General features: G+C 39.6%; 2 protein-coding genes across 2 annotated transcripts in view; both read right to left on the reverse strand.

Moving 5' to 3' along the window:
* Window positions 1–1907: 1907 nt before the first annotated feature.
* Window positions 1908–9418, reverse strand: COMMD2 (COMM domain containing 2). The gene is made up of 5 exons (XM_047100153.1): window positions 9318–9418; window positions 9144–9221; window positions 8371–8453; window positions 7393–7566; window positions 1908–2334 (listed from the first exon to the last, which is right to left on the reverse strand). The coding sequence occupies exons 1-5, from the start codon at window positions 9382–9384 to the stop codon at window positions 2137–2139; spliced, it is 600 nt and encodes a 199-aa protein (XP_046956109.1). The 5' UTR covers window positions 9385–9418; the 3' UTR covers window positions 1908–2136.
* Window positions 9419–16464: 7046 nt separating this feature from the next.
* Window positions 16465–27961, reverse strand: part of ANKUB1 (ankyrin repeat and ubiquitin domain containing 1) — a 28739-nt gene continuing 17242 nt past the window's right edge. Inside the window, exons 4-6 of the mRNA XM_047098850.1 lie at window positions 24705–24819; window positions 20184–21122; window positions 16465–16594 (exon numbers count right to left, since the gene is read on the reverse strand). Coding sequence (XP_046954806.1) covers window positions 16465–16594; window positions 20184–21122; window positions 24705–24819 — 1184 coding nt within the window. The remainder of the gene's footprint in view (window positions 16595–20183; window positions 21123–24704; window positions 24820–27961) is intronic.

A 27961-nucleotide genomic window follows, 5' to 3' on the forward strand; every position in this document is an offset into this window, starting at 1 on the left:
TTCCATCCACGTCGTTGCAAATGGCAAGATTTAATTTTTTTTGATTGCCGAGTAATACTCCGTTGTATATATACACGGTGTATATATATATATACCCCCCACATCTTCTTTATCCATTCATCCATTGATGGACATTTGGGCTCTTCTTATACTTTGGCTATTGTTGATAGTGCTGCTCTAAACATGGGGGTGCATGTTTCCCTTCAAAACAGCACACTTGTATCTTGTGGATAAATACCCAGTAGTGCAATTGCTGGGTCGTAGGGTAGTTCTAGTTTTAATTTTTTGAGGAACCTCCATACTGTCTTCCAGAGTGGCTGCCCCAGTTTTCATTCCCACCAGCAGGGCAAAAGAGATCCTCTTTCTCCACATCCTTGCTAACATGTATGGTTGCCTGAGTTGTTAATGTTAGCCATTCTGACAGGTGTGAGGTGGTATCTCATTGTGCTTTTGATTTGTATTTCCCTGATGATGAGTGATGTGGAGCATTTTTTCATGTGTCGGTTGGCCATCTGGATGTCTTCTTTGGAGAAGTGTCTATTCATGTCTTCTGCCTGTTTCTTCACTGTATTATTTGTTTTTTGGGTGTTGAGTTTGATAAGTTCTTTATAGATTTTGTATGCTAACCCTTGATCTGATATGTCGTTTACAAGTATCTTCTCCCATTCTGTCGGTTGCCTTTTAGTTTTGCTGTTTCCTTCACTGTGCAGAAGCTTTTTATTTTGATGAGGTTCCAATAGTTCATTTTTACCGACTCTCTCTTAAGAGAAGAAACACAATGTCACTCTGACCCGAAAATCTCTAATTCTTAGGATGCAAGGCATTGATAGAACCCAGATTGCAGCTTTGAGTCTGATGGCTCTAAAGGCGTTCCTGGATTGCTCCATGGGGATGAGGCTCTCAGAATAAGATATATATACATTTAAGACTGAACCCCCATTTCCACCCTTGTGTTTTTTTTCTCCTTAAATCTGCTACTCCTTAAGTCTCCCTGTGTCCCTGTACTCTATCAGGCCAATCCGACACATCAGTATCTGAGTTTTTCAAGCCGACAGTTTATAGTTACTAAAAAACAAACAAATCAAGTTTGTAAAGAAGAAGGGATATTTACATGTAGTAAACATGGACTCCTGCCCTTTTTATATACTGCATCCAAAAAAAAAAATGACAAAAAGTCACTGTAATTTATATTTAGATAATTAATAAGTGATTATGTTACTCTTATATTCACTGTGTATAAATGTAAATGACAGTGTGTCTCTTAGATGCTTTGCATACTAGGGAAAAAAAGTGGTCCTTGATAAAATGTAATATATGATCACACAAATTTGAGTACTATTTAAGCAAATTAGCCATGACAACTCAAACTTAAGCAACATAGTATTTATTACCTTTACTAACCAGGAAAAATGCATGAACCCCCTAAACAATGTAGCATTTAAAAAAATTCATATTTACTTCCAACTATTCCATAGCTACTAACATTGTGGGTGCTTTTAAAAGTCAAAAACAATGAACTGTCTAAAAATATTCTGAATAGCAGTAATATTACATTGTGAATTTTATTTTCAAATTTTGGTCAATAAAGAACAGTCAGGTTAAGCAATCAAAAGAAGTACGAATAAAAGACATTCATATACACCAAAGATGAATAGGACAGATTCACTTCCAGTTGATTCAATTGTACATACACTTTTAACATATAAAATACATCTTAATTAGTCAAGAAACAGACCACATTTAGCACCAGGAAAGGAACTTTACTCTAGCGTTGTTTTTTTTTTTTTTAATGTTTATTTATTTATTTTGAGAGAGAGACAGAGTGCGAGCAGGGGAAGCCCAGAGAGAAAGGGAGAGAAAATCTCCACGCTAATAGCGCAGAGCCCAATGCAGGGCTTGATCACATGAACTGTGAGATCATGACCTGAGCCCAAATCAAGAGTCAGACGCTTAACCAACTGAGCCACCCAGGCACCCCTTAACTTTAGCTTTTGATCATGACCTCAATATCTTGTCATAGAAAAAGAAATTTCATGGGAACTATATGTATTTATCACTGTAATTAATAAAAAATTAAAAAAGTAACTGTCGCATTATCAATACGTGATTCAGTGATTCCAGTCCTGAAAACTGGAACTACTTGATATTGCGCACAACTCTCCTACAGTGGTTTGTTTTCATCTCCTCCAATGCTTGTTCCAATTGCTGAACCAAATGGAGCAGAGTGGCTGGGTCTGTCTGCAGAACTTTGGTGTTGTGATCTCCATTCTGATTAAGGTGTAGCTTTAGAGTCACTGATGGTTTTATCTGTTGCCTGAGGCTTCTGCTTGCAAGCTTCATTTTAAATGGAGTAAGAGAATAACTAATTATCATGCTGAACATATAATATTTATAATTCCCTTATATCATATACAAAAGTCAAATTTCATATAAATCATAGACTTCAAAATGAAAAATGAACTTTAAAACCTTTGGAAAGAAAAAAGGCATGACAATGTATATGCAACCTTGCCCGGCAGAAGGATTTCTTAAACATGATATAAAAGGCACAAACCACAAAGAAAAAACCTGATAAGCTGAAATACATTTAAATTATTAACACTTTCTTTCAAGAATACCTAAAGATGGTGGAAAAACAATCCACAAACTGATATTTTATGATGCATAGAACCCCCTCCCCCAACAAAAGATCAGTATTCAGAATGCATGAAATTTAATCAGAATGTTCTGATTAAAAACAACAACAAACCCCATAAGACCAAGAAAAATGTGCAGAAGACCTAAGTAAGCAATTCACAAAAGAAGTAACACAAATAGATAAACATAGGAAAACATGTTCAACTTTTTATTAGTAATTAGAAAAATGGCAATAAAAACATAACATACTATTTTACACATATCAGACTGGCGAGAATTAAAAACCTGCCCATGTGGGGCACTGCAAGTGATAGGAATGGGAACTCTCATCCACTGCTGGTCAGAGTGGTAAGAGAATAACTTTGGAAAACAATATAATAGTACCATCAATTCCACTCCTAGGTATATACCTTGAATTCTTACATATATACGTATATTCACAATAGTATTTGTTTCCAAGAGTCAAAAATTAGAAACATTTCAAATACTCTTTAACAGAATGGGTGTATTGAGAATATTCCTAAAAATAAAATGCTTACTAAATGTCAATGAAAAGAAACAAACTACAGCAATATAAATTGTCATGGATAATTCTAAAAAGAAAATGTTCAATCAGAAAAGCAAGTTGCAGAAGAATACATAAAAACTAAAGTTTAATGAAAAAATGTGTTAAACTAATTGTTGCACCATATGCTAACTAATTTGGATGTAAATTAAAAAAAATTAAAAAAAGATAAAGTACTCACTTGCCAAATGGGGAAAAAAACCCAAAAACTATAAAGAAAGGATTAACATCAAATTCAGGAAAATGGTTACCTCAGGGAAGTGTGAGGGGTTGTAACTGTGGTAGGTCACAGATGGTTTCATTGTATTTCTTTAAAAAAAAAAAATTTTAAATTATTTATTTTTGAGAAAGAGAGACACAGAGTGCGAGTGGGGGAGGGGCAGTGAGAGAGGGAGACAGAATCTGAAGCAGGCTCCAGGCTCTGGGCTGTCAGCAAAGAGCCTGACGCAGGGCTCGAACTCATGAACATCGAGATCATGACCTGAGCTTAAGTCAGATGTTTAACCAACTGAGCCACTCAGGTGCCCCTCAGTGTATTTCTTAAGATTGGCAATGGGTACTTGTTTTACTATTCTTCTTTTTTTTTTTTTTTTTAACGTTTATTTATTTTTGAGACAGAGAGAGACAGAGCATGAATGGGGGAGGGTCAGAGAGAGGGAGACACAGAATCTGAAACAGGCTCCAGGCTCTGAGCTGTCAGCACAGAGCCTGACGCGGGGCTCGAACCCACAGACCGCGAGATCATGGCCTGAGCCGAAGTCAGCCGCCCAACCGACTGAGCCACCCAGGCGCCCCTACTATTATTCTTTAAACTGAGTATCTATAATCTTTATTTGTATGATATATTCTGAATTTTTTTAAAAAGGACTATTGACATATTTTTGAAAGAAAAAAAAGGAAACTACTAGAAACAATGGCTAACTTGAAAGCGAAGGCATTTAGCTCTAGCACCAACTGTTCTCTAAAGACCATTTTTCCTTAAAAGGAGCCAGGAGCTCCTTAAAGGAGTAACTGATTAGAGGTCTGGGATAACAACTGTGCAAGATTGAGCCTGAGACATCTTGCTATACAGGAAAGCAAGATTGTTACCTAAAATTATTGGAGTCACGTCAAAAGGACAAGAAGCCCAATTGAAGAGACTTCCGAGTGAGCAAAAGTCTAACCCTGAGATTTCAGGATTAATTTATACCGCAACACAGAATATTCTGACTAATAACTTCTTCCAATTAATTCTAGGTGATCTGGCTTCCAAAAGAACCCACGATACTGAAATTTAATGTCTAAAAATAATTTGGAAACAACAGGTCAATCCCCTTGAGTTAGCCAGTCCGCAAAATAATACAGATACTTATAAGTTAAAGTGTCTCTTTAAGATCATTTCTCCAGTACAGAAAATTATAGATATGAAAGATAGGTAAACAATAAATATGATGACTGAAAATACTACTTATTGATTCACTTACACATTGTTTATACTTCTTTTTCCTCTATATCTGCATTGATAGACAGGGACCAAATGTATCTAGGTGTATAAACCATAAATTTTTCATCCAAAGCCTCAATCTATCCTCAAACTTTTACACAACATATCTAAATTAATATCCTTTACAAAGAAGCATCTATATCATTCTTTAAAATTTCCAGATGAAGGTTATACAACATCCCTAACAAACACCTAGTAAGACATATTTAGACCTAATTTTTTTCTCAGAAATGAATTTCAAGGACAGTACTACAGGATAAAGAACAGTAGCCCACAAGGTTCCTGATTAGAACTTATGTTCTGTCCTTCTCTTTGTAAAAATAACAAAAGCAATTTAAATGGATCAGTCCTAAAGGTAAATCGTCCCTCACCAATCTCAGATGCATTCAATTTACTTATGTTATTAAGTGCATTAATTGTGCTAGCAATTTATGAAGGGAAATGTTTCTACTAGAAACTGAACTATGATGATTAATGTATTTCTCATAAGCAACTGCACAATTAGATGGTAATTGTCCATTCACTACCAGTGTCCATGAGACAAATCAGTTACTCAAAAACGAAACGTCCTGTAACTTGTCACTAGTTTCCTAGCAATTCAGCTGATCTTCATCTGACAAGTCTTCCTCCTATAAAGAAGAATCTACTCCAATTAAAATCCCTTGTAATAATTTTGACTAATGAGCTCAGAAAATCTATTAGTTCTCTAAGTAGCTTTTTTACCCCTTAAACGCATTTTACCACATGAAGCAATATTCATTCAGTATACACTCAACTTTAAACTATATTAGTTCTTGCAGTAACACACTATTCAAACCCATTGCACTGGGTAAATGAGCTCTCCCAAGTTTTAGAAAATTCAATTGCTTGTTTCTAATTTCTAAAAATGTCTTCATAATGGAAAAACTCAATGCAAATCGATAAAGCCAAAAAAATAACTTCTATGGGCTACCAGAACCCAAAAGTCAGAAATTACCCACACCCAAGAGAGAGCTAAAGATTTACAAGATAAATTACTACTGAAGCTCATAAACATGACCATCTCACATCTCCTCCACCTGGTTATTATGAAAGGACCTAAACACAGAAGCTTGGCCACAGTGATCTCCTCCTTCCCATAGCCCCACAGGATTTGCTGCTTATGTCTCCGAGAGCACGAACTGTGTCTGATTCTTTAAATCCACAATACCTAACACATGATAACTGTACAAGAAATATTTGATAAATAATTTAAGAAGCTACTTACCCTCCCCCACCTTTTTTTATATTCAGCACTGAATGCCTATTATGTACCAGGCATTGTGCTGGGGACACAGTACTGAACAAGACACAGTACCTGCCCTCATAGAGCCTACAATCTGGTTTATACCATACCCTGTGTTTATACCTATTCAAGCACTCATTACACTGGATTATAACTGCTAAACCCTCTAAATGAATTTCTGTATCCTGTTTGGACCATCTTACCACCATTCAAATCAGGAAGAATCCACTATAACAGTAATTTACAAACTTTATTGCAAATTAGAATTACCTGGGTAACAAGCGGAACTCTAAAAAATTCTGATGCTCGGACCAAACCCCATAACAATAAAGCAGAATCTCTGGGGGCGGAACATAGATACGAAAATATTTTAAGACTATCCATGCCTTTCCAATATGCAGTCAAGTTTGGGAACTAGTGTGCAACCTATTCAAAGCTCATTCCCTTATGCTTATGCTGCCTCCTCTTCCAAGAACATTAACCCTGGTTTTCTCTATTTATTGACCCTTCTGAAATTTTACCTCCTTTTGTTGAAGCTTTCCTGGATTGTGCAAGCATCCACTGAACGACCTAAGCTACGTTTGTGAAGTACAGTACATAGCTGTAACTTTATGTATACAACTATATTCCCCCCCTCCAGTAACTTATAACTATCTGTAATTACTAGTTATTTTGAGAACACCTAATATCCCTGAGTATATAACATCTTTTCCAATTGAGAAAATGTCTCATACTTCTTTTGTGTACCAATGCATTTGGCACAGCTCTAATCAGCAAATGATGACATTCAATAAACATCTATTAGCTGTCACTGCTTGATAAAGGGCTACATACAAGAGTCTGAGAACTCCCTTTCGGTTATCAATGTGGCTTTGCAAATGACTGAATCTTACAAACGTAGTGTAAAAGCAGCCAGACACAAAAGAATATTTACTGAATCATTTCATATATAGAAAGTTAAAGAACAAGTAAAAGTAATCTATGTATTTGAAGTCAGGGTGCTCGTTAACCTTTGGAAAGGAAAGAAGGAGAATTGGTAAGAAGCAAAGAGAATGCTTTTGGGGTGCCTGTCATGGGCAAGTCTTGGTTTTATGGGTGTTTTTACCATGTGATAATTCACTGCGCTATACAATGACGTATGCACTTTAATCCATGTATGTTTTGCTTAGGCATAAAAGTTTTTAAAAATCAAATACCACTTTAAAAATTTGCATGACCATCTCCTTACCAAAAGAACCTATTTGTTACAAACTTTGCAAGTGAAACTGATGTAAACACATTAAGCATATCAGAAAATGAACTATTTGTAAAATGGTCTCAGAATAAACATTAAAAAAATAAAGTTTCAAACCAAAGTTCAGTTAAGGTGGTAAAGAATACAATAAGCCTGAGGACATAGAACCAAAATTAATCTTATAGTTTGTCAGGTGGGGGAAACCATACCTGTACATCTAGTCTCCATTCAAGGCTGTGGTAAGTGGGAAGGTCTGGTGCCAATTCACTCAGAATAGTTCTGATCTCTTTTCTGTTGTCTAGATAAAGCTGAAGCAATAATTTGTTCAATTCTTCAGAGAATCCCAGAACAAAAACAGAATCTTGGAAATCCAGTTCAGAAATCTGAAAGTGAATCAAGTTTAACAGAACATCAAATTTATGATTGTCTAGAAATGCTAAAATATTTGATATACACAAAAGAATATGATATCTCCTAATTCTTTTCTGCCTGGTAAAAGAAACTACATCCTTTATAGAGATAACTCTTACCCACTATTTTGAAGTCTGAGTTTCTGATACATAAAAATACTTGTATTAAAGCATAAAAAGAATTATTAAAATGCCCAGTTTCTCAGGGTGCCTGGGGGCTCAGTCGGTTGGGCCTCTGACTTCAGGTCAGGTCATGATCTCACAGCTCGTGGGTTTGAGCCCCATGTTGGGCTCTGTGCTGACAGCTCAGAGCCTGGAGCCTGCTTCCGATTCTGTGTCTCCCTCTCTGCCCCTTCTCCCACTCGTGCTCTGTCTCTGTCTCTCAAAAATAAATAAACATTAAAAAAATTTTTTTTTAAATTCCCAGTTTCTCTCCTATTCTCCGTCAAGTCAGATACTGCTAATATGCAAAAAAAAATAAAAATAAAAATAAAAAAATCATTTATTCCTCCCCCTTCCTAGGATACCCACTATTGTATATGGCTTAATAACATGCAGAATTAGAGAAAATTCTAATTTATACTAGCAAGAGGCTTTCATACCAGCATATCACATTACAGCCATATTGTTTAGGCATGGCTTCACTAAATCAATTATAAACCATTAACAACATTACTGAAATAAGCAGGTGCCTGCCAGGGCTATGAGGCTATGATGCAGAGTATACTGGAGCTTTTTAAGGATGAAGAAATACAAACACTCCACAGAAGCCCTTACCATAAGCTTTGAGCTTTCAGTGAGGAGGTATGTTAATCCTTCCACACCATGCTGGACAGTGTCACTGCTCACATTTAGTTTTCCTGGGAAAAAAGAAAAAAAAAGCAAATAAATTATTGTGTGATATTTATCCTTTTATTCAAATTCTTACTTAGGAATAAATATTATCCATTATTCCATATTTGCAAACACTACGATGAAAAATAATGACTTAGTAATAGACTCCTGTTCATTCTCCACTGCTGGACAAAAGCTTTGGGTATTTGCCGCTGTGTAACCTTCTTTTCAAAATGCAGACCCGTGGAGACAGACTAGCATCAGGCATACAGTCCTTAGTCCTTCTCTTGAATGTCCAGCTACTTCAAGTCTGGCATAAGTGGAATTCAAGGGCTGACAATCTCAGAAACTACCCTGTCCGGCAGGGAAAAAACAATACTGCAGCAAAAGCGGATATCTGAAGTAATTATAACCAAACACTTGCATGATATTAATGGCTCACCCAACTATTTCACACGCTTTGGTGCATTTAAGCATCACAGTATCTCTGGCAGATGGTAGTATGTCCATTTTACGGATGACAACACCGACTTAATAGAAGCTTTAAAAATCTCAAAGCTACTTAGGGGATGGACAGGATCTGCGCCCTGAAGAGCCTTTCTGCTTTTATTCTACCACAATGAGAACTAGACCATTGGAGCTGCAAAAACCCCTATCTCTCCAGGGTGCCAAAGAATGGCCCGCACTTCCCCGCGAAGTGCCCCTCCCAGGCTTACTGGCGGCGCCTTCGTAGATCTTGGGGTTCGAGCCTCGCCTCAGGAATTCCACCGCAATCCGCCCAAACTCGGCGACCACTGCAAGGGAAACCAGGAGACCGTGAGCGCCGGGCACACCCCTTGTTCCCCTCCCCAGACCACAGAACACCACCCTCCGCGGCCGCGTCCCCTGACCCGTGCTGTCCACTTGCGGCAAAAAGGCCAGGTGCTCTTTATGCTCCTCCGAAAGGTCCAGCAGCATCTTCCCAAGTCAGAGGACTTTACTCGGCAGTGTTGACCCCGCCCTCTCCACTTCCGGGGCCAGCGTCCAAACGCAAAGAAGCTCCGGCTTCTCCACATCCCCAGCTTTGGGTTCCGGCCTGAGTCCTACACTCGGACGCCCGCCGGTGGTGTGTTCTGGGGTTGGCAGATTCTTCCGCTAGCAAATCGTTTTGAAAAGACGTAGCCTGGTGGATGCGCGGTGCCATGCTCCGTGGAAGATGAAACGACGTTTAAAATCCGGCACGCCCCCATGTGGAGCCTACATGAATAATATCAATAGCTAACATGTATTAAGCACTGTATCAGGAAATGTTCTTACATGTATTTACTTATTTAGAGTTGAGAAGAATTCTATGAGGTAGGTACCATTATTGTTCCCATGAGGGATAAGGAAACAGAGAAAGGTCAAGCGACTGAAACTAACTTTTATAGAGCTATTAGTTTGCACAGAGTTTTTGTATATGTTATCTTATTTGATTGATCTTATTTAATTCGCTCAAGAGCTATGACCTCGTTTTTACAGATGACGAATCAAAGCTCCAAAGATCACATAATAAGCCAGAGACACAGCTGGAAGGAGAGGGTCAGATCCCTTGACGACCTGCTCCAAAGCCCATGATTCTACACAGCAGGCTGAAACCTGAAGGTTTGTAACAATTTCTATGAGTGATTATGAATTAAGATAAAGATGATGATGACAAGGGGTGCCTGGGTGGGTCAGTTGGTTGAAGCCTCTGACTCTCGTTTTTGGTTTGGGTCAGGATCTCACAGTGTGTGGGTTTGAGCCCAGCATTGGGCTCTGTGCTGACAGCGCGAGGAGCCTGCTTTAGGGATTCTGTCTCCATCTCTCTCTGTCCCTCCCCTGCTTGTGTGCTCTCTCTTTCTCTTTGTCTCTCAAAAATAAATAAATAAACATAAAAAAAAAAAGATGATGATGACAACAATGACTGATGCTTGCAGAGTTCAGAACAATATTTTTATCTTTATGTGTTGAGACAGTGTGAAAATTTGGGTCTTTTCCCAGCTTTTTCTTCTCACCTGCTGTGGTTCAAATATCGGAGACTATGGAATTGCCAATTGATAGGAACAGGACTTTCCAAATCTCACCCCCCCCCCTTGGTGGGGAAGTTGGTGGGGGGAAAGAGAAGAGGTAGTAGAGAGAGATTTCATATCTATTGTTATATGTAGGGATTGAGATAATTCTCTCTATACTAGCTCCTGGGCAGAAATGAAAATTGGAAGTTATTTTAGCTCTGTTCGCTGTGTGTACCTTGTCCTTCACGTTGAAATTGTTTGTTTCCTCCACAGAAAGGAGGGGCACAGAAAGGAACATCTTTAAATTTGTCAGGTCTTGAAGCAGCATTTGCAGAGAGAGCACAATATTTTCTTAGACTGTAAGTTGGAGATCAGCAAAAATAGCATCGTTTCCTGAAGAAGCTTTTATTCCTAATTGAGAAAATGTCTATTATTTAAGAATAGTTTTCAGAAAAAAGTAAAATCATGATTTTTTGACAAATATATAATGGACACATGTCAAAGATTGTAGTGAATCCATGGGTTAATGAGGGGATCATTGCAGTAGGAACCAGTTTCAGCTGGCACAAAGGAGATACTTCAAGAATCATACCTTCATGGGGAATAAGAAATGCTTAAATGAATCTACAAGTAGATATAATACTATGCCAATATGATATAGCCTTTCTTACCTGTGATCTCAGGGACTAAAAATGCGGGTGGCGGGGGTGAAGGTGGTGAATAGAAGTAACAGAATGGAGTGGCCAAAGAAAGTGGTCAAGAAGCCAAGTTATAGCTGGGGGGAAACAGCTTGGGAGTTAGAACTCCCTGGGATAATTTACAGAGCAACGTTTTTTTTGTTTGTTTTTAAAAAAAAAATTTGTAAATGTTTATTTATTTTTGAGACAGGAGCAGCAGAGCATGAGCAGGGGAGGGGCAGAGAGAGAGGGAGACACAGAATCAGAAGCAGGCTCCAGGTCCTGTGCTGTTAGTACAGAGCCTGATGTGGGGCTGGAACTCACAAGCTGTGAGATCATGACTTGAGCTGAAGTCAGACACTCAACCAACTGAGCCACCCAGGCACCCCCAGAGCAATGTTTTATTACTAAATGTCATATCATAGTTTAGAGGAAATTACCTGAATGAAAAATCTGAAGTCTAGATTCCAGATCTGGCTTTCATACTTACTACCTATAAGGCCTCCAACAAGTTGTTTTTAATAGTTATAAACTTAGCCTCTTGATTTTTTTTTTTTTTTGAGAGAGAAAGAGAGCAAGAGAGTGTGCATGCAAGCAGTGGAGGGGCAGAGGAAGAGGGAGAGAGAGAAGTTTAGGCAGGTTCCATGCTCAGCACGAAGCCCAACATAGGGCGTGATTTCACAAGCTGGGGCTCAATCCCATAACTCCGGAATCCTGACTTGAGCCAAAATCAAGAGTCAGACGCTCAACCGACTGAGCCACCCAGGTGCCCCATTATACTGTATTGACTTCACTTGATTGTCTCCTTTACTTTAGTGTCATCTCCACGGGTGTTTTAATGATGATTGCCCTTCTGTGCCATACAGGGCTGTTATCATGCTTAAATGAATTAATAAGTTCGCATTAAGGAATTGATTTTTAAATATTTATTTATTTTGAGAGAGAGCGATGGAAAGCAAGCTGGGGAGGGGCAGAGAGAGAGGGAGACAGAATCCCACGCAGGCTCTGCACCATCAGCACAGAGCCCAGTGCAGGGCACAAACTCACGAACAGTGAGACTGTGACCTGAGCCAAAATCAAGAGTTGGACACTTAACCAACTGAGCTACTCAGGAACCCCAAGAAATTTATTTTAATGATCAAATTAAACAATAAATTAATGTTAAACAACTGAAAGATTTGCAAACTGGAGCATTTATATTTTATAGCAGATTTTATGTGCCCAAATCATTGAGAATTCTGTGTGCATAATCATCCTAAAATCCATTCATTTGGTGCAACAAATGTTTGTTGAGCAATTACTCAAAGGTGCAAGCATATGCTATGCCTTGGCAGTTTGGAGGTGAACAAAACAATGTCTTTCCCTCTACACGATGACAATAAATTGAGGGGGACAATTAGGTGAAGTCAATATGAGTATGATGAGCTAATACTTGAGGTTTGAACAAAATGATTTGGAACCCCACAGAGAAGGTAGCAACTTCTACTGATTAACTGATTAACCCTGATTCCAATAAGATTCAGGCTAAGTGTCCCAGGTTATGCCTATACATGCTAATACTAATGCTTTACAACTGTATTACATTGTAAGTACATAAGTCTTAAAGTCACTTCGTGCCATTTTACTTCCGGGGCTAAAGTGAAGAAAGTATACTCAGTATTTTTTCATTTGATTTTGGCAGGGAAAAAGGGTTCACATCAATTGTCCTCTCGCATGCTTTCCTTATTTTTCTATTTCCCTCCACCTCATCCACTTTCCTTTTCCTTGAGATACCCCACATTCCTTTTTCCTTCTCAGACATCCCAGCCCCAGAATCTTTGCACCAGAATTTCCTTGGCTGTGTTTCAATGTTATGTAAAATATTATCATCTTCTGCAAGGAATTGCAGTTCGGTTCAGCATACATACTGTCAAGAGGATAAGAGCCTGGTCATACCCATCACTCACATGGATTGCCCTCTCATGGGTCTGAATCTGGCGCAAAATACATGAATTAGTTCCTTTGATTTTTTAAAAATTATTTTAGTTCACCTTTTCAATTGGATTATAAAATAGGTACATAAAATGGAAAAGATAAAAAATACTTTTTGTTGAATTTTCTCATATTGAACACACCTAGTTACCCAGATCAAGAAATATAATGTTACCAGTGCCCCAGAACCTGGGTCCTCTTCCAGTTACTATCTATCCCTTCTTGTCTCTGCAATGAACTAGCACCTATACACATGCTGCCTTATATCTATTTGGTATCATCTTTGTATTTTCTTTTACATTAATCTTCGATGTGGCCCAACTCCAAATATCTAACTTGAAAATTAAAGATATTTTTTAAAAATGAACTTTAGGGGGGCGCCTGGGTGGCTCAGTCAGTTAAGCGTCTGACTTTAGCTCAGGTCATGATCTCACAGTCCGTGAGTTCGAGCCCCGCGTCAGGCTCTGTGCTGACAGCTCAGAGCCTGGAGACTGCTTCGGATTCTGTGTCTCCCTCTCTCTCTGCCCCTCCCCTGCTCATGATCTGTCTCTCTCTGTCTCAAAAATAAATAAAAACATTAAAAATTTAAAAAGAAAATTTTAACAAGTTTTACACCAAAAACTAAAAAAAAATGATGAAAGAAATAGAGGAAGATATAAATAAATGGTGACATATACCATGGATAGAGAAATACACCATGGGTTGCAAGATTCGATATTATTGAGATATCACTTGCGCCCTACCAAAATCCCAACAGGTTTTTTTATAGAGAATGACAAGTTTATTTAAAAATCTATATGGAAAGGGGCACATGGGTGGCTCAGTCAGTTGAGCGTCCAACTTCGGCTCAGGTCATGATCTTGCAGTCTGTGGGTTTGAGCCCCATGTTGGGCTCTGTGCTGACAGCTCGGAGCCTGGAGCCTGCTTCCAATTCTGTGTCCCACCCCCCCATTCCCCGCCCCTTCCCCACTCATGCTCTTTCTCGCTCTGTATCTCTTTAGAGACATTTATTTTATAAATAAATGTTAAAAAAATAAAAAAATATCTATATGGAAATGAAAGGACTAAGAAAAGCCAAAACAAACTTGGAAAAAGAAGAACAAAGCTGGAATAGTCATACTACCTGATTTCAAAGCCCACTATAAAACTATAGTAATTAAGACAGTGTGGTATAGTATAATTATAAGTAAGTAGATCAATGGAACAAAATAGAGAGTCTGGAAATAGATCCATAAGTATTGTAAACTGATATTTGACAAAGATACCAAGGTAATTCAATGAGAGAAAAGATGGTTTTTTCAACAACTGGTGCTACAGCAATTTGATAAACAGGGGGAAAAATGAATCCTGATGCTCACGTCATATTACACACACAAACATAATTCAAGATGGACTATAGACCTAACGTAAAAACGAAAACTATGAAACCTCTAGAAGAAAACATACGAGAATATCTTCACAACTTTGAGATAGGCAGAGGATTCTTAAAGAGAAAATGGAAGACGTTAGCCATAAAAGAAAAAAAATGATAAATTGTACTTCATCAAAGTTAAAAACTTTCATTCGTCAAAAGGCACCATTAATAAAATGAAAAAGTGAGCCACAGCCTGTGAAAAAATATTTGCAATACATATATCTGTATGTATTTGTATCATTCAGAGAATTTGTATCATGAGTATGTAAAAATCTCCAATAAACTAATAATTAAAAGACAACCCAATATTTCGGATGGGCAAAACTCTTGAGTTGATACTTCACAAAAGATATACAAATGACCAATAAGCACATGAAAAAGCCTGCAGTATCATTAGTCATCAAGGAAATGTAAATTAATGCCATAATGAAATGTCATTTCAAACCCACTAGAATAACAAAATCAAAAACACGGATGACACCAAATTTTGACAAGTATGTGAAACAATGAGAACATTTGTACATTGTTAATGGGAGTATAAAATCATAAAACCACTTTGGAGAACTGTTATGCAATTTCTTATAATGTTAAATATACATTTATCCAATATATTATCCAATAATTCCACTCCTAGGTATTTGCCCAAGAAAAATGAAAGCTTATGTCCAGGAAAAGACCTTTACAATAATATTCATAGTAGTTTTATTCACAATAACACAGAACTATAGGCAACCCAAATACACATACAGCTGAACAGATAAATTATGGTGTATCCATACAATGGAATATACTAGGTAATAAAGAAAAGTCAAAGAAAGATCTGAATGAAGGAAGTAGAGATATTGGAGTTATTAGACCTGGACTCCAAAATAACTATGAATAATATGTCCAAAACATTGGATGACAGATGAAAATTTTAATCAAAGAAGTAAAAACTGTAAAAAAAAAAAAAAAAGAAACAAATTAGAACACAAATATACAATAGAAAGAATTAAAAGGAATAGTTCACTGTAAAAACTAAACTATTAAAATTGATAAAAAGCATTTATGTTTAATAACAGTAAGTCATCAGCAAGACTCTGTATGACAAAAAAGAAAAGTAGAGAAAGCAAAAGTTACCAATACCAGGAAATGAAAAAGAATATCACTACAGAGAGAGAGAAAAGAATATGCTATTGATACATGCAACAGCATAAATATTACACGGAGCAACAAAAGCAAACAGAAGTGACCAATCGTATGATTTCTTTGACTAGAAAACTTTATGCATGGGTACAGAAATCAGAGAAGTGGATGCCTATAGGGGATTAGGATGGACTTAGTTATAGGAGCTTGGAGAGACTTTCTCGGGAAATGGAAGTATTTGCATTTTGACTGGGGTATTGGTTATATTGATGTATATATTTGTCAGAGCCATAGAATCTTATGTTTAAGATTTGTGCAATTCACTGTGTGTATCAATTTTAAAAAATTAATGGAAAGCGATGTTTTAGCAGAAGTTCAAAAGATATCTAAGACCAGAACTTGACTTTTGTAGGAGGATGTTTGTAACCGTCCTACTTTTAAAATGAATTTATTTTTATTATGTTCTACATTAATATGGTTTAAAAAAAAAAGAAAGCATTAAAACTAAACCCAGGAAAACAAAAAAAGAGAAACTGTAAAAGTTATCACCCCCATTCTTGGTTCCCATCCTTCCAGTTTTCCTACTCTGTAAGGCGACTACTACCTTCCATTTCTTATAGATTCTTTCTCAAACTATGCAAAACACATGCCTGGAATGTTCACTGCCAGTGATGGAATTCAAGAAAACCTGGTGTTAGATATTAAATATCCTGTTGATAGTTGTGTAGCATTAGAACTATTATTAGAACTTATAGCATTAATTACTTGAAATGTTAACATTAGAACTGAAGGTTCTGTTTGATCAGGTCTTTGCCCAAACTGAGGTTGTCATGACTCTTCAAAGCACAATTTCTGGAGGATTTTCACATGCTGTCAGGCCTCCTTGTGTGGTCAGGTTAGAAATGCTCTTTTTGGCTAGAACTCTTGCTATTCCTAACTGCTGAAGCCATCGTTTCTCTTTAAAGGCACTGCAAGAAAACAAGACAAAAAAAAAAAATGTAAGGAAGTCCAATCTTGTCCCTGTTTGTTGCTGAAATGATAGAAATCTTAAGGTTCATTTTGTAACTGTGGCTAGTTTATCTTCTCACACAGATAGGTTATAAAATAGAAAGTTGGAATCTTTCTGAAACTGGTTCCTTGTGAAGCAGTGGAAGTGTTATTTTCCCAAGCAATACTAGAAATTTAGCACTCACACCTAGAATCAGAAAACCAATCAATGTCATACAGAATTCTCTAGCTTGAACCTTTTTCTGTATCCCCAGACATCCTTATATAGATGATATATTCTCTGGTGTCTCCCTTCTCTTCCTTTTCCTCCACAACAGAAACATGTTATTTTTCATTGATAAGATATTAAATAGCCTTGGGGAGCCTGGGTGGGCTCAGTCAGTTAAGTGTCAGACTCTTGATTTTGGCTCAGGTCATGATCTCAGTGTCAAGGGTTCAGTCCTGTATCAGGCTCCGCGCTGAGTGTGCAGTCTGCTTAAGATTCTCTCTCTCTCCCTCTGCCTCTCTCCCCTGCTTGTACACTCTCTCTAAAATAAAAAAAAATGTTTTTAATTCAAAAAAATGATATTAAATAGGCTTTAACTGAAATGCAGTGAAATTTAATGTTTTATAGTAGCTATTCCCTGACTATATGCTAATAAGGACTTGTAGATTTGAATATCATTACTCCTACTTTGTAGGATATAGATGTGATTTACTTTATTTTTTTTAAGTTTACTTATCTATTTTGAGAAAGACAGACATAGTGCAAGTGGGGGAGGGGCAGCAAGAGAGGGAGACAGAAAATCCTAAGCAGGCTCCGCATCTCAGCATGGAGCTGGACACGGGGCTTGAACCCACAAAAACATGAGATCGTGACCTGAGCCGAAACCAAGAGTCAGATGCTTAACCACCTGAGCCACCCAGGCATCCCAAATGTGATTTACTTTAGAGGGGTCCTCTGAGGTTCTGTCCTTTTTGTCTTCCTCTCTCTCTGCACCCTCATCTTGGGAGGCCTTATTTACTAATTGCTTCAACTCACATATCCATGACTCCTAAATCCTGACTGACACTTCCAATTTCCATGTCTTTTATCTTCTTTCTAAACCTGCCCCCTTCAGTATCCTTGCTCTAATAACACAGTGACTTTGCTATCTCCTCACCATGTCTAACTCTAGAAATAAAACTCAATTCCTCCTTCTCTCTCTACTTCTACATCTAATTTCCAATCAAAGTTTGCAGATTGTTCCTCAGAAGTATCTGTCATATTTGGCTTTTCTCCTCTTCCCTACTATTTCTGCTCTAGTCCAGGTCTTTATCATTCTTTGCTTCCTTTATTGAAGCCTCCTAACTCTACTGTAGGCCTTCCACAGCTTCAATAAGACTTCTTCCCAGTGACTCTAACACGCATCTCCACCAGATACATCTTCCAGAATAAACACAAACTGATTATGTGACTTGTCTGATTAAAAAAAAAAAAAAAAAAAAAGAACTTCCGTGATCTTCCTACCTACTTCCTAACAAGAAGCACACTCTCCACTTGGGCACCCAAGACGCTTCTCCATGCAGGTGCAGTCTACCTTGCTAGTTTCATCTTCAGCCGGTTTCTCCCTGTCCCCTAAAATGCCTTTTGCAGATCTGCTGACTTCTTTGAAAACTAAATTTCTCTCTTACCCTTTCATAAAGCAGTGCCCTTGACCATGTTGGCACCTGTACCTGGCTCCTTTTCTTTACCACCACCCTTTTTGTCTGGCAAAGTTCTTGAAATTTAAAGGGCTTCTACCAATTCTATCAGAAGCAATCTTGCATAAAATTACCTTAGTATTTCAAATATTTGAACTCCATCCAAGTTTGCCTCATTCATCATTAATGTTCTGGATTAACTCCTTGCTTTACCTTTGCATGTTTGCATTCTGCCTAGCACTTCACTGGGACATAATAAGCACTTAAGAATGTTTTAAAAGCGCATCTTTTGATTTCTAATGTACATCTATTGATAAAACTAATCAGTGCTTCCTTTCTTATGTTTACAGCATGATTTTAAGATAACTATATAATTTTTTAATGTTTATTTATTTTGAGAGAGAGAGAGCGCTCTTGCGCACATGCATGCACAGGGGAGGAGCAGAGAGAGAAGGAGAGAGAATCCCAAGCAGACTCCTCACTGTCAGCAAAGAGCCCAATGTGGGGCTTGAGCTCACCAACCATGAGTTCATGACCCAAGCCGAAATCAAGAGTCTGATGCTTACCCAACTGAGCCACCCAGGCACCCCAATGTTTTCAATTAATAATTTTCTTCGGTATTTTTCTAGGATTTTAGGTTATCTCTTATACATTCTAGTCAGAGATAGCTCACGAATTATGAAAATTAAAGTTGTTAAGCAGTTAGTTTCATTGTGCTGTTCCAAATTTTGCCAGTTTTATAGCCCAATTACTCTGACCACTAGGTGGCAACAGCTTAACTGAAATAAAGTAGAGTGGAAATAAAGACAAATACTGAAAGGCAACGGAAACAATCTAGCCTTGTTTTTTTTCTTTCCTTTTCATTATATTGAGTAAGGGGGAAAACCACTCATAAATCTATATTCTACTGTAATATTAGAACGCAAAAAAACACATAAGTAATGGATGGGACCTGAGATCTGATCAGAGTTGTGTTTTCAGTGAAATCTGATGACCAATATGTCAAATTTTATCTTATGAAATGAATGTGCCTGAAAAGTCCACTCCTGATACACTGGTTTTTGTCTTTAAATGTGACAATGGATTACTTTTTAAGCTGACCTTAAATATTAATGTCAACTCTATCACCCTGTCCAATATAGATCTTTCCCAACCAATATATCTTGCCCAGTAAGTCAGCTGAAGTCTTTATGGTTCAGTCTGTTATTCACTTGTTCCTTTCTTTCCTTCCATTTTCATTACCATCCAGTCTTCCATGACACTTTTGATGTGTCTCTCCCCCATTTCAAGTCTCTCCCTTCTCCCTTTAATTATTAACAATTTCTTATTAGTTAAAAAAAGAGTCAAGGGGCCTTGTTATTTTTATTTTATTTTTAGAGAGAAAGAACATGTGAGTGGGGGATGGGATAGAGGGAAGGAGAGAGAGAGAATGAGAGAGAGACAGAGAGAGAGAGACAGAGAGAGAGAGAGACAGAGAGAGAACCTCAAGCAGGCTCCATGCTCAGGGCGGAGCCCAATGCAGGGCTCACTCCCTGGGATCATGACCTGAGACAAAATTAAGAGTTGGACACTCAACCAACGGAGCCACCCAGGTGCCCCAGACCTTGTTATTTGATACAACTCTTTCTACTGTCTCTTTTCTTTCCGAAAGCCTGAGGAGTAAAATGATTTTTACTACACAGATACTACACAGATTGGATTGGCCAGTAAAATCAGTTCATTTTGTCCTAGACACAAGGCTAGGATGAGGTCCTTGAAGCTGGATACTGATGCATTCGTACAACCTGTATTACATTATATGGCATGGTAGGACTTCATGGACCACTTCCTGCCCTAGAGCGGCCCTATTAAAGGTTTGTCCTTATGTATTTAAAGAGAAAACGTTACCTGGCCACGGCTAAGCAGTAGATGGCGTTCTCCCTTGGAGTCTTACCACTGTGCTCTGAGAAGCACGCAAAGGACGATTTGAGTAAAAAGTCAGCACTGGGTGTTGCATAGTAAAAAGATGGGTGTGAATAGCCCACTCTTGAAACTGGAGGGAGGGGGATTTGGGGGAGATATGTATTTTTTATGAACTTTTCTTTTTTCTTAGCTGCAGCAGTAATTTTTTTCTGATTTTGTTGTTGCTGTCTTTGTAATTTAAAGAACGTATTTGCATCTACCGGTGGAGGTAATTTCAAGGTTTGTCGTCTTGTGATCTGCTGTGAAATTGCCAAAGGATTGACAGGTTTCTTGCTTGCAGTTTCTTCCTTGAGAGGTGGTAGCTTACCCACAGTGCTTTGTGAGTCCTTGTTCTGAGCCTTATGCCAGCCCTTGGAGGTCATTTGTGGTGTGGTGAAACCATCCACCATCACAGTGTCTCCAACTTTTGCCCCAAGGACCCTTGCGCCGCAAAGCTGGCTTTTATTAAGGTTGTGACTCTGAGCTTTGAGGACCCATTGTTTTATTTTAATATAAATCCTCATGGGAACTGATATTTTCGGAAAAGAAACCGTGGACCACATTTTGCTCAATAAATACAATACACAGTCTTTATGCTTGTGTTTAAATGCGATGGTCAGGGGGATTTGCCCCGCTGCGTTTTTACATTCCAGGCACAGCACGCTGCAGTTGACAAAGGCCTTCAGAATCAACAGTTGGCCCGCTTCTGCAGCTGCATGAATGGGGCATTTAGAGACATCTGCATGAAGGGCTTCATGGCACCATGCTCGATAGGGGTGAACACCAACAGCCTCATCGGGCCGCACGCCCTGCTTCAGGGCCCATTCAGTGAGCTCGATGTACCCATAGAAGGCGGCGATGAACAGGGCTACCTTTTTCTGATACCTGAATGAATGAAACAAGTGGGAGTGGGTGTTTAGTAAGTCAGCAAACTGATAATGTAGTTACAAAACACACTAGTTAAGATATTTATTTCTTCTTAACTTTTACATAGAATGTTCTCAGGAAAAGTGTATGGTAATATATAGCTTAAACTGCACAGATCCTGCCTGTATAGATTATCCCATTATGCACAGGCAAATGATTCAAAGTGGGCTCCTTGGAGTGGTTTTCTTTTTTATGAAACTCAAAGTCCCAGTGAAAACAGTAACCTTTATGTTAATTGGGAAAGTACTGGAAGAAATCCAGCACATTTTAGAAATATGGATTTCTATGTTTGTTTTGTCTTTTCTACCATCAGCCCTTATTTTCTGGCTTCTCAAAGTCTCTACTGCTATTCAGATCTAAACCACTACATTGCACTCCCACCAGCACCAGTGCCATAGTCTCCTAACTGTCTCCCACCTCCTTGTATTTCCCTACGGGCTTTTCCTCACACAGCGCTCAGTGACCTTTTTATTTCCGAAACAGGAGATAGTTTATCCTCTGTTCCGAACCTTCCAATAGCATGCCATTGCAATTGAAATCCTAACTCCTCACCTTGACCTACAAGGCCTCTTACAATCAGGCCCGTGACCCGCTTTCCTGCCCCACTTTCCACAACCCCCTTCCCTGTCACTGTCCTAGAGCCACACTGGCCTTCCTACTATCCCTCCCCATAAAGCATAAGTTGAATGACTGGTGGGGGCTGTTCAGAGAAATAAGAATTAGGGAGGCAAACCTAGACAGAGTCCACTAAGTATTGTCCAGGATATACTTGGGCAGGGCTATCGGACCCCATTATAGAGATGGAGGCAAGCTTGCCTGGCATCATCCAAAACCACCTACATCCAAAACCAACTGACCCTCCTGTCTCTGATTACATGCTCACCACACCATCTTTTGATGTGTATGTGGCTTCCTGTGTAATTTTCCTGTACAAGGAGATGACCTTCTCAGAATATGTGCGTCTCCAGGACCCACAGTTCGATTATAACTAATTAGAGTTATGCCTTAATACAGTGGCATTTTGGTTCACACATCATTTTTTTTTCCCCAAAATTCATTAGCGCAAATCAGCATCTCTGAATGTGATCAGTTTTCTTATTTTGGGGAGAAGAGTCCCTCTTGGATGGACTAACTGGCCTTTGCTTTCATATTGTTACCTAGACTAACTGATTCTATCTTCTAAATGTATCTTTTCACAGTCAAGTTTTCTTAGCCACACCTCTGCTGTCATAAGCTTCGTTCAGGCCACTGTTACCTCTTGACTATCTCCCTGTCCCCTGCCTGCCTCTATTCCTCACACTGCAACCGGAGCAATGTTCTAAAATGCAGGTCTCATCATGGCTTTTCTCTACCTTCAATGTCTTCCCAGCACTTAAAAGATAAAGCCCAAGTTCCTTCACATTCCTACAGGTGCCTGCAAGAGCTGACCTCTCCTTATCCTTCTAGCCTCCGGCCACTAGCTCCCTCTCACTTCATGACCTACCATGTGGAACTTGTTTCAGTTCTTTGAAGCTATTCTCTTGCCCCCTGGGACTTTGTTCATGTGGTTCCATCAATTTTGGAATATCTTTTTTTTTCCCCTCCCTTCCATTTGCCTAAGTATCAGCCCTTCAGACCTCAGTTGCGTTTCTCAGGATGCTTTACCTGATCCCCTAAGTCTAGTTAGTTGCCCACTGTATACATTCCCAATCCAATATCATGGATCATGACTGTATCCATGCCATGACACTTTCATACTGAATGGTGACAGCAACAGCACGTAGCAATTATGTCCCGCTTTCCATGTGCCAACCAGCCCTCTAAATTCCGATGATTTAGTCACACAATCTCTGAAACAGTTCTGTGAGACAGATGCAATTATTACTCCATTTTCCTCAAGGAAGAAACAAGTACAGGATGACTGTATAACTTGCCCAAGTTTACACACTAAACACTTGGGGAGTAGGGCTATGAACCTAGGCAGAAGGGCCTTGGAGTTTGTGTCCCTAATCATTTTGCAATTCTGCTTCTCCAGGAATTGGTGACTTGTTTCTTGGAAGGCAGCTATGCTCACCACTATACCACCAACGCACACTGTTACTTGTTTTTTTGTTTCCTTTACTGGATTGTGAGGTTGAAGGCAGGGACCTTATCTTGTTTATTGGTATATTCCTAGGATCATGTGTGGTATATGCTCAATAGATGATTGCTGATTGGGTGACAGAATAAAAGGAGCTTTTTAGCCTGACCATATATATTCTCTGAGCTGATAGGTCTTTTTTTCTCTTTTTCCCCTCCTCTCCTGTGTGCCTTTGTCCATCCGGTTCCTGTGTGTGTGTGTGTGTGTGTGTGTGTGTGTGTGTGTGTGTGTGATGAGAACTACAGATAGTGTGGGCAGGGAGATTGCAGTCTGGGAACCCATCACCAGAGCCGATAAGGCCTGGAACTGAGTGAGCCTGTGGGCCCAGCCGGGTCAGCTGAGCCATGCGCATGGATGTACATTGGGGGCAGGGTCTAAAGCAGGCACACAGCCACACCCCCCACTGCTCACCCTCCTCAGATTTTACTTAAGGATTAAGTCAAGTGGAATGGTTAAGCATCTGAGCATTAGAATTAAATTGTTAGGATTCGGTATCTAGTTGTGCCCTGGCTAGCTGTGTGACATTGGTGATAAAAGAGTATCTACCTCATAGAATTGTTCTAAGTACAAAATTAGGTAATACATGTAACACAGTGTCTTGTTACAAAGTACTCAATGAATATGCACTATTAAAGTAACAATGCAATACAGCCATTTCTTCGGATTTAGAACATGAAAAAAGGGAAGTATCACTATCTCTAAATAGAAATTAATTCAGAATATTGAATATTATATACAATCGCAGAAGCTGTTTTCTATTCTGTCACTTCTTAGAGCCCTTAGAGCTCTTGCTGGGTGTGTGGGCTTCTGTAAAGCATGACTGAATCACCAGGAGGGGTCCCTGTCCTAAAATACCATCGAATTAAAACCTAAAGAGTAATGCAACTTACATGTATGAGAAGCTGCTGACTGCAGAGATACATTAAAATGATCACCTGCTTCTCTGAGCCTACCATCCACTGCCCCAGTCACACGTGTTCATGTATGGCAGAAGTATGAAGGCTTGTATTAAAAGCAGTTTGAAAAATTCCTTGGGAGCTTAGGGAGAGGCAGCCAATCAGTTAGCAATCAGTGCTTTTTAGGATAATTGAATATGAGGGTGGCAAGGTACTTACTCTGACGGGCTTTCAAAGTGCTGTTAAAAGTCTGATTTCCAAACCAAACTGACATCACTTATTTAAATAGTTAGTGTTTCCTGAGGAAAGTCTACCTGAATTGCAATCCATCACCAAAGGCAGTCAGCCTTGGTGACATCCCTGCTATCTTTTTCCAGCAAGTATCTCAATAATAATTTCAGGTTAATTCATGCTAAGTGGAATTGGCATGGTGCGGCACTCCAGCTGTAGAGTGAATTGATGGCTCAAGGTCCTATGGAAGTTCAGTAAAAATTACTTAATTTAGCATTTGTCTTATCTCCATACTTGAGTACTGGTCCTTCATTTGATAAATAGCGTTGGACTTTAAGTTTTTGTCCCAGAAGACAACCCATCAGAAATTCCTTCCATCCATCCCAGACGTCCAAACGAAGTGTTGTGCCTGTGGATCAAGAGAGGCAGTTAATCATCCCAGTCTATCACTGTGGTTTGGAAATCCATAAAACTTCTAAGGATAGCTTTCTTCAATGGAGGCACAAGCTGGATGCAAATTGAAAAGTAACCTTGGACTAAGTAGACAGGGATGCTATTTTTAGCTTAGGCCTGCAGTCACTTGGAAAAGCCATTTAACTTCTGTGCACTTCCGTTTTCCCAGCTGCACAGCAATTGCATATAAGCTGCAATACTTTTTTGCACCTATCTTAAAATAGTCCTGTGGACATTGATTCCGTGCTGACATATACATCACCATGTAGGGGCGCCTGGATGGCTCAATCGGTTAAGCATCTATCTTTGGCTCAGGTCATGATCTCACAGTTCGTGAGTTCTAGCCCTACATTGGACTCTGTGCTGACAGCTCAGAGTCTGGAGCCTGCTTCGGATACTGTGTCCCCCTTTCTCTCTGCCCCTCCCCTGCTTATACTCTTTCTCTCTCTCTCAAAAATAAATAAACATTAAAAAAATTTATACATCACCATGTCAACTGAAGCCAGTATGTTGGAAAAGGAAACTGAAGAAACTGTGACAGGACTAATGGGCTTTTGGAGCCGTTAGCTTACAAGTGGGCTGTGGGTGGAGTTGAATGATCCTTTTGTTTTATCCTTCACAAAATAGATATTCTGTATTATGAACATGAAAGTAATGTGTTCATTGCCACTGGAGAATTTTTTTTTTTTTTAATGGGGAAAGAGAGGAAGTGCAAGTAGGGGAGAAGGGCAGAGGAAGAGAGAGAGAGAATCCCAAGCAGGCTCCACATTCAGCATGCAGCCTGATCCGAAGACTCTGGGATCGTGACCTGAGCTGAAATCAAGAGTCACACACTCAACTGACTGAGCCACCCAGGCATCCTGCTGCTGGAGAATTTGTCACTTGCTCCTCAAAAGTCTACTCTCTCCTGGCCTACGCTAGGTAGCACCTCATACCCTTTGTCTTTCAGGCTGGTGTTTTTTAGGAATCTTCTTTCCTCAGCCTTCTTTTCTTTCTCTACACATTCCCCCGGGATAAAACCCAATCTCCTTCCTGTCTGGCTCACTCACTCTGTCCCAGCCACTCTGACCTTTCACCTGTCCTTCAGACACACTACGTCTACTCCCATCTCAAGACCTGAAGACTTGTAATTTCTTTTGCTTCAAAGGGTCTTCATCCAGCTTTTCACAGGATAGTGTCCCTATTCAGTTTTCAGTTCAAGCATCATGTCCTCACAAAGGACCCTCTTGGCCACCACTGCCCCCTGCCCCCCAACTCCTTTAGTCTTTATCCTATGACTTTATTTTAACTTCTTCATAGCTCCTATCATCAGTACTTTAAATCATTTTTCTTGTTTGGACTTTTTTGTTTTTCATGTCCTCACTAAAAAGAAAGTTCCTTCGGGGCGCCTGGGTGGCGCAGTCGGTTAAGCGTCCGACTTCAGCCAGGTCACGATCTCGCGGTCCGCGAGTTCGAGCCCCGCGTCGGGCTCTGGGCTGATGGCTCAGAGCCTGGAGCCTGTTTCCGATTCTGTGTCTCCCTCTCTCTCTGCCCCTCCCCCGTTCATGCTCTGTCTCTCTCTGTCCCAAAAATAAATAAAACGTTGAAAAAAAAAATTAAAAAAAAGAAAGTTCCTTCAAGACTTGCCACATAGCCTGGCACTTAATAAGTGCTCACTGAATATTGGCTGACTAAGGCAATCTCAGTGATGCTATTGGCTTCACTGACCACCCACATGGCGTTCATTCCAAAGTCCAAATCTCCACACCAGGCCTCTGCTTCAGCTCCAGAGTCCCCCTACTGGGGACACAGGCATCTAAGAGAGTGCACTATAAACCCATCGTTCTGAAAGACCACTCATCTTTCCTCAACTTACTCTTCCTCCTGTGTTGTGTCTCAGTTTGTGGCACCACTGTCTTCCTTGTTATCTCCCTCAGCTAGACATTGAGGAGTTACTCTTTGTCCTTCCCTTTTCTCTCATGCACAATAGCTAAGGCCTGAAAAGTTTATCTCCTAAAAGTTTAAGAACCATTTCCTTGCCTCCGTCTCCCTGGCTCCACCCTATTTCAGGCCTAGATGATCTTTCATCTAAATCTACCTCCGGAAGCTCCCACCAGCCTCCTCATCCCTTTATTCAGGTCTCTGCTCAACTGTCATCTCCTCTTCTAGCTAACCATCTAACAGAGCCTCCCCGCCCCCCATGTTACCACATGACTCCCTATTCCCATATCCTGTTTTCCTTTTACTAAGAAGTTCTCATTTCTATTTAAAATTTGCTCTTTTTCTGTTTACTTAGTGCTGCTTGCCTTTCCCACTGAACCGCAAGCTTCGAGACGCTAGGAATCTTGCCACTGTTGCTCGCAGCTCTATGTTCACTTTCCTTGGTGGTGCCTGGCTCATGGTGGATGATCAGTAAATATTTGTTGAAGGAAATTCTACCCTATTTCCCAAATCCATTTTGGCCACCTGCTGCCCTCCTAGCCCTTTGTAGCCCAGGAGGCTGGCCTGCACTTCAGTGTGCACAATAGGCTGTTTCTGGCCTTGGGGTCTCTCCTTTTGCTGTCTGAATTCTTGTGACTTCTTACCCACGCCCTCCTGCCAATAGTTTATGATGCAACCCTGGAATCACCTCCTCCGGGAAGCCCTTCTTTTTTTTTTTTTTTAATTTTTTTTTTAACATTTTTTATTTATTTTTGAGACAGGGAGAGACAGAGCATGAACAGGGGAGGGTCAGAGAGAGGGAGACACAGAATCTGAAACAGGCTCCAGGCTCTGAGCTGTCAGCACAGAGCCCGACGCGGGGCTCGAACTCACGGACCGCGAGATCATGACCTGAGCCGAAGTCGGCCGCTCAACCGACTGAGCCACCCAGGCGCCCCATGGGAAGCCCTTCTTAATTATGTCATTAGCTCACCACTCTCAATAGATAAAAGGACTGTTCAACTGGTTACCATAATGTATGTTGAAAGTCTTCATTGTTAAAAATACATTTCTGCTTTGGAATTCCCAGTTTATAAACCTGACAGAGAACTCTCTGAGCCCAAGCATTATGTCTCATCCAGTCTGTGGGTTCTGTTCTAGTTATGCTTTTGGGCTGCAAGGAGGCCCTCAGGAAAATG

Source organism: Lynx rufus, unplaced genomic scaffold, assembly GCF_022079265.1.
Source record: "Lynx rufus isolate CCGP_SWC_20201006 ecotype Redwood Valley unplaced genomic scaffold, mLynRuf1.p SCAF_5, whole genome shotgun sequence".
Taxonomy (NCBI): Eukaryota; Metazoa; Chordata; class Mammalia; order Carnivora; family Felidae; genus Lynx; species Lynx rufus.

Excerpts from the sequence above, each read along its gene's own strand:
- COMMD2 (XM_047100153.1), bottom strand. The coding sequence starts at position 9,384 with ATGCTGCTGGACCTTTCGGAGGAGCATAAAGAGCACCTGGCCTTTTTG. Across the intron at positions 8,454-9,143 it reads GATCTACGAAGGCGCCGCCA|GAAAACTAAATGTGAGCAGT; the intron begins GTAAGCCTGGGA and ends CTTTTTTCCCAG. Across the intron at positions 2,335-7,392 it reads AATGGAGACTAGATGTACAG|CTTGCAAGCAGAAGCCTCAG; the intron begins GTATGGTTTCCC and ends TTTAAAATGAAG.